The sequence below is a fragment of the Neophocaena asiaeorientalis genome, unplaced genomic scaffold (assembly GCF_003031525.2).
Source record: "Neophocaena asiaeorientalis asiaeorientalis breed wild unplaced genomic scaffold, Neophocaena_asiaeorientalis_V1.1 scaffold379, whole genome shotgun sequence".
NCBI classification, from domain to species: Eukaryota; Metazoa; Chordata; class Mammalia; order Artiodactyla; family Phocoenidae; genus Neophocaena; species Neophocaena asiaeorientalis.
Window position 1 is genome coordinate 661,307 of NW_020172145.1, and position 7,093 is coordinate 668,399.

A 7,093-nucleotide genomic window follows, 5' to 3' on the forward strand; every position below is an offset into this window, starting at 1 on the left:
CACTGGCTAATGTAAGCTGAAATGCCACTGTTAGAGCTTGGACAGATCTCTGGGAGGGAGGGATCCATCTCTCAGTAGGGTTCATGTATTCCTGGGGTGGGTCGAGAGGAAAGGAACCCAAATTCATAGCAAATTTGAGGAAACTAGGAATAAAACTCAGAAGTCAAACTTCACATTTTCCAGCCCACATCTCATTTTCCCCAGTCTGGACTCAATAAGCCAAGAAATGGGGCAAAACTGGAGGGAGTTGGGGCCAGGCACCCAAAGGATGGGCAAGTGTCTCTCACCCTGTCTCCAAACCCAATGCACGTGGCACTGGCTAGAAGTCATCACCTCCTCTGTGAGTCACAGGCACACACTTCCCTTTGGCCTGAAATGCTCTTTCCTCCCCCATCCACCTGATGGTGCCTACACATCTTACAGAACCGAACTCATGTGTCCCCTCCTCTGGAAACTCCTGCACAATCCCCTCCAGGCAGACGCGGTCTCCTGGCATCACTTTAGCCTTTCCTGCACTACAGCTTACTTCTCAGTTCCTAGGCCCGTCTCTCCTTTCAGACCTCTGAGTGCCTCTGACAGCCACAAAGGGAATAACTGAGTGACTAGCAAAAGGACACACATGGGCTTCCCTGGTGGCGCAGTGGTTGAGAGTCCGCCTGCCGATGCAGGGGACACAGGTTTGTGCCCCAGTCCGGGAAGATCCCACATGCCGCGGAGCGGCTGTGCCCGTGAGCCATGGCTGCCGAGCTTGTGCGTTCGGAGCCTGTGCTCTGCAACGGGAGAGGCGAAAACAGTGAGAGACCCGCGTACCACAAAAAAAAAAAAAAAAAAAAAAAGGGTGCACACATCATTATTTTTCTTTATATGAAACTGTGGTATTGGCCCCTTGAGGTAAGTGGGACACTCACACAATTTGCAGGTCTTTGAATTCAAAAGCACACTTGTGGGTGGGACATGGGCAAAACAGTTCCTGAGTCTGCCACGCCTTCTGTCTGGGGACCTCCCCGTGGACTTGGGTGAGCCCCAGCTTCAGGCCAGCAGCGAGCCTTGGGAAGGGGCCCTGTCCAGCCTAAGCAGCATCTCACCTCGCTCTCTCCAGGGACGGCTCCCCGTGCGCTGGATGGCGATCGAGTCACTAAATTACAGCGTGTATACAACCAACAGTGACGTGTAAGTAAAGCCTCTCACTGCTGAGGGATTTTTTTTTTTTTTTTTTTTGTCCCAGAAAAATACCCATTCGACAGAGGTTTTAAAGAGAAGCAGGAAGATCGTATCCGTCTGGGGAATAAAGCTAATCACTAATCCCAGGAAATCCCAGACTAAATGAAACCACAGAGGGAACAGTTTTCCCTGGTGGCAGGCTTTGGGTTTCTTTCTGCATGTCGAGGAGTGACCTCAAGTGGTGAATTCCTCACCTCCAGAGGAGCAAGGGGCATCCCAGCCTTCCCATGGCTCCACTCCCCAGACTGGCCTCAACACAAGGACCTAGATCGGAGGTGGCGGCCCACAGTAGCTGCTGGGGGGGTCAGAGGTGGCAGGGATGGAAAGCACACAGAAACAGTGGGCACCATCTCTGCTTGCAGCCTGCGTGACAAGTGTCAGGCTGGCGGGGGATGGAAGGGTTGGGATTGAGGCCTGAGCCCTCTTGCTCAGGTTCCCTCTTTTCAGGAGGAAGCACTGAGGCCCAGAGTGTTACTGTGTCTTCAGTGTGTGCCTTTATATGTTCTCTCACATCATCTCTGCATAACTTTAAGAAATTGGTGTCCTCACTTTTGGAAGAATACACTAAGAGGCCTCAGGCGTTCTAGTCACTTGTCTCAGGTCACACGAGTATCCGGTGGCAGCGATGGGATCCGACACGGGTCTGTCTGGCTTAGAAGCTCCTGCTTTCCACCTTGTGTTCTCTACCTAAAGCGAGTGGGAGCTCTGGCAGAGCTAACACTGTTTTCCCTGTTATAATCCTTCCATTGGCCGAAGAGATAAATGCATGCTGTGTGCAAGGCCCTAGCCTAGGAAACGGACGTGTAACTTTTCCTTTTCTGACCTAGGCTTAGTCGCCCTGGCTTTCTGGGCAGCAAGTTGACTGGGCAGCATGCGTGCTGATTATTGGTTTCTCTTTTGTCCCTCTGCAGATGGTCCTATGGCGTGTTACTATGGGAGATTGTTAGCTTAGGTGAGTATCCATGTCTACCTACCAGGTGAGGCTCTAGGCAAAGGGAGTGGGCCCCTCCCGGACTCCTTTACCATATACTTTCATGGATAACGTGTACTCGGTGCCAACAGACGCCACTTGGGAAAAGAACCTTACGGGTTTCCATGTTTGAGTGTGTTTATTCCCGTGGTTCTCTTTATGAAAGCCCTGTGTCTAATGTCATATTTAATACTAATAACCTGATGGTCAAGAACTTCATTCTGAGTTGTCTCTGCTTGTGTACAGATGTCACAGAGCTGTCGTAAGTTTACTTCTATAACTTGAAGACAGTATATTATGAAAAGACATTTTCTAAGGCCATTTAATACCATGTGAAAATGTGCATGCCAAAAACCAGAAGAAATTCCCATAATCCATTTTATAAATATTACACATGAAAAAAACTGGGAGGACTACACAGGATTTAAAAAATGTAGGTTTTTTTCTGCATTAGTTTTTGTATTTTCCACAATAAACATGTATTGCTTTTCTAATTAACATTGATAGATAAAATAGGAATTGCATAACATAAATACAGACTTCCAATTAGGAAAAAGATCCATGTCATTGGTACAGTAGACGTGCTGTGTGTAGACAGGCTTGGGGAAGAGGAATAGCACGGGAAGGAAGGAGACTGTGGTGGATCCTCTGCACTAAGGAGACGCCGCACGGGAGCACGGTCTGTAGCCGAAGTCCAGCTGTGACGTGCGGTAGGCTTGCTCCGGAGGAAGATCACACCGGGCGCTCAGCAGTGCTTGACACACCCCGTCTTTCTCCCAGCCCCTTGGCTGTATAGCCTCAGGGCAGGAGATGCTGCCTTCTGCATCCGAGGGGGCTTAGGGCGCACCGTTTCCTGTCTTCCAGGTGGCACCCCTTACTGTGGGATGACGTGTGCAGAACTCTACGAGAAGCTGCCCCAGGGCTACAGATTGGAGAAGCCCCTAAACTGTGATGATGAGGTGTAAGTCAGGCCTCACCCGGGGCCATTTTATCCTAACTTTCCCCCTGTACCCTTCTTGGACTGACTCTAATGAAGGAGCTATCTGATACATACACATATGTTTATCTATATGTACACACACACGCGCACACACACGCACACCCCAGATAGTCAGAAACAAGGGGGTTCTTGAAATTAAGACTGTGATGCAATGGGCAGGGAATAACAGCTTTCTAGGCATAGAAATCCAGGAGGAATTTAAGGTGATGATTCTTGGTTGAATCTTAAGGTTGAAATGAGAAAGGGCAACAGAGTCAGAAAAGATCTGAAATAAATTCATGAAATTATCCACGAATAAATGTATGAAACCTTGAGGCTAACTTTGGGGACAGAGATTTCAGAGCCGTTATATTAAGGAAGACAGATTTTTCTTCATAAAATCTTACTTCTATGAGGATTATTTTCCAGGAATAAGTATTCTTCTCAGGGGAATAGTGATTATCTTTAGTGATGTTGCCATTCCCAGAATTAAGCAATGTAGCTGCTGCCTAACTGGCATGATTTGAAGAGTGCAAGGCTCTAGGCTGAGCAAGTAATTTATCATCCAAACCAAGCCACTTCTAAGAGTGAAATCGGGTGTTACTATTGTTATGGTACAAGAGATATAAAACTAGACTTGAACCATCACTGGACAAAGTCCCTAAAATTCCACCTTTTGAGATTCATTCCATAAGGAGGGATATTTTCAGCCCTTATGAAACTTCGGTTAAAGTACAAGCTGTTCTATTGATAGAACATTGATATTGATAGAATCTCTAACACCCCAGGCTGATGGCTGAGAGCACTCTGTGCACTACGGTTCCCCTGAGTCACTTGGTCAGCATGCAGCAGGAATCTGCATTTTAACAGTACAAGTAGTTCTGGCCACATCTGAGAAAGTGCTGACTTAGACCAGCACTCCCTAAACTATGTGGAAAGTGTGAGACGTAAATAAATGACACAAGAGTTCTGTGATCAGTTATGTCTGGGAAGCTTCTAGGTTAAACCTGGTTAAAAAGGTTGTTTGTTTTTAATGGAATGACTTCTCACGATTTTCCTGGGTCGATCCCTAAGAGGAAGATGCGATGGGTGGCATTTTGCAAATTTCTTTGAGCACGGGGCCGTTTAAAAAAAATAAAACACTGATATTTTGAGAGGTGTGGTATTCCACGGGACATGCTGCCCTAGCCATGTAACTCAGTTCTTTCCAGATAATCAGAATAGCTGAGACCAAGATCCTGTGGTAATGGTACCTAAAGCAGGCACTAGATCTACTGGGAGAAGAAAGGGGACTTGGATGGGGAGATGGGAGGCCTAACAGAACCTTCCTAGGTGCCGTACTTTTGTCTTTTACTGGCTAAGCATGATGACCATGCGTTGGGTGGCTACATTCTCTTTTTTGCAATACCCTACACCAGGCTGTGCCCAGGCCTGAAGCACAGTTGTAGACTTAACCCTTTCACTGTTTTCAAAGGTATGATCTCATGAGACAATGCTGGCGGGAGAAGCCTTATGAAAGGCCCTCATTTGCCCAGATCCTGGTGTCCTTAAACAGGATGTTAGAAGAACGAAAGGTGAGTATGGAGATCAAAGCAGGGGTTCTTTAAGTAGAATTCCTCATGTGTTCATTGTGGTTAATAAAAAGTTGATACAAGTCAACAGGTTCCCCTGAGCATGGCCCTAGGTGCTATAGGGACATAAAAGATGTGGACCCAACTTTGAGGAAGTTACAACTTTGGAGGAAATAAGATTCCTATATAAGATACAGTCACACACGGTAGAACAACATATAGAAGTAGCTTATTCGAGCTCGAAGGAATCTTAAATCTCATGAGTCATACAGCCTGACCCTTTAATAATTTTATAGAGGAAGAAACAGACTTAGAAGGGTGAAAAGTGACTTGCCCAAGGACAAACAGCAGGTAGACAACAGAGCGTGGTCTACAGGTTACTATGGGGAGGGTCAGGAATTCTATCATAATTTCTAGAAAGTAGTTGACTCTACAGATCTGAGGTTCGAAAGACAAATCTAGGTTAGGGAAGTAGATGTTGAACGTCATCAAAACCCAGTTGGTAATTAAACCAAAGCTGTGGGTGAGGTCACACAACAGGAGATGAGAAGCAGACAGAGAAAGGGGCCTTAGAGGATGTGGGGCATGTCAGGAGGGACCAGTGAGAGACCATGAGAAAGAGAAGCCAGAGACTGAAACAAGTGAGAGGAAGCAATCTTACTTGCAGAAGTCAAGGGATGCTTTTCGGGAAGAAAGTTGTTAAACACAACGGAGGGAATGAGGATAGAAAACTGCCCCCCAGGTATCTGCATTTGAGTTGAAACAAGCTAAGGTAACTGCCCCTGGCGGAGGCAGGACTGAGCCAGTTTGTCTCTGAACCACTCTTGTTCTTCTAGACCTATGTGAATACCACGCTTTATGAGAAGTTTACCTATGCGGGAATCGACTGTTCTGCTGAAGAAGCCGCCTAGGACAGACCGTCTTCAGCTGTAGATTCTGTTTCCGCTTCACTGGCATGAGAGACCCTTGAGACCTTGATGCCAAGCAAGCCAGCCTCTGTCAAGAGAGGTGACATGGAATAGGGACGTGTATATAGATTGCTGTCTGTCTAGGACGTTCACCGTAAGACCCCTGTGTGTGAATCTATAGTGCCCTCTTTTAGGACTGTATATACTGTTTGGAGTAAGAATGTGCTGGAATCAGAATGCCTGTTTGTGGTTTCATATGCAATAATATATTTTTCTAGAAACATGAACTTTACAGGAAGGTGTGGGCATGCAGTTACTGTAGTGCATGACTCATTGTCCCAGATATTTTTGATATGTACCTATATATTGGATGTTATGTTTTGCTGTGTAGAAGAAAATACTGTAAACCTGACCCTGACAGCAGCACAGGTGAGAAAAGCAGGGGAAGTGTATGAGTTCTTACAGGACATGGATTTACGTCTGTACCTAAGCGATATAAAAGAGCTTCTTCTCTCTCTAAAATTTCCCCCTCACCTGTAGAAGCCACCCCAATTTCATTCCATAATAATTTGACAACTTTGTCAGGTGTTTCCAGAGCCCACAAGTCAGTCCAGAATGCTAACACTGAAAAACAGATTTAAATCTCGTTCCTTAGAAGCCTAAGAACTTTGAGAGAAGGGTAAGGTTGATAAATTAATAGGATTTAGTTTTAGTTTCTTTGATAACACTGATGTGTTTATTAAGAAATGAAAATAGGAAGCTTGGAGTTAGTTATCTTTGGGAGCCATGTGACATCATATCAGATTAACATCCCTACCTGTATCGCACATTGTAAAAAGTTTTAGTTTCGATCATTTGTGAGTTTACCGTTTATACTGTAGGCACATGCTACACTGAGATCATACAGTAAGTGAATAAATGTCTTGCCTACCCATTTTGTCCAGGAATGTGTCTCATAGGTATTGCCAAACGTCTGTATTATTATACTTTCGAGAAAAACACCTTAAACACCTTAAATTATCATCCTCTACCTTGTTGGTAATAAGCAGAGAGCAGTTGGTGGGTATATGCCACCAGACATATCTCAAGCTCACAAGATTAGAAACGTCTTCCAGAAGTATCCTACTGTCTAATCTGTTTTCTTGCACCTCTGTGAACTGAGGGCTTAGAACTAGAATCCCTTTTAATTGTGCTGCAATGTTAATAGTTCACCATACCGCATAATGTTCCATATTCCTGCCATCTGCTCAACTTTTATGCATCAGAAACAATGACCAGGAAACTGTATTTGTCCCAAACGCTCTTCATCCACAACAGCATATGCAGTGGAGACACAACAAAAGCAAGACTGCTGTCGCAGCATTTATTTCATCAACTAAGTAGGGGATCAAATGAAGAGCCATTGAAAGTAGATCCAAATATATATATACATACTATTTTTATA

At 45.2% G+C, this 7,093-nt stretch overlaps 1 protein-coding gene and 1 long non-coding RNA gene across 3 annotated transcripts in view; one reads left to right on the forward strand and one right to left on the reverse strand.

Annotated features, from left to right (window-relative positions):
- Positions 1-6,581, forward strand: part of TEK (TEK receptor tyrosine kinase) — a 102,649-nt gene extending 96,068 nt beyond the window's left edge. For both annotated transcript variants that reach the window (XM_024754646.1, XM_024754653.1), the window contains 5 exons: positions 1,100-1,170; positions 2,133-2,173; positions 3,056-3,152; positions 4,645-4,744; positions 5,578-6,581. In XM_024754646.1, coding sequence (XP_024610414.1) covers positions 1,100-1,170; positions 2,133-2,173; positions 3,056-3,152; positions 4,645-4,744; positions 5,578-5,652 — 384 coding nt within the window. In that variant the 3' untranslated portion in view covers positions 5,653-6,581. The remainder of the gene's footprint in view (positions 1-1,099; positions 1,171-2,132; positions 2,174-3,055; positions 3,153-4,644; positions 4,745-5,577) is intronic.
- LOC112406024 (uncharacterized) lies at positions 2,615-5,746 on the reverse strand. Its single transcript, XR_003004474.1, has 2 exons — positions 5,613-5,746; positions 2,615-3,137 (listed from the first exon to the last, which is right to left on the reverse strand). It is a non-coding gene; the product is annotated as an uncharacterized LOC112406024 (long non-coding RNA).
- Positions 6,582-7,093: the final 512 nt, after the last annotated feature.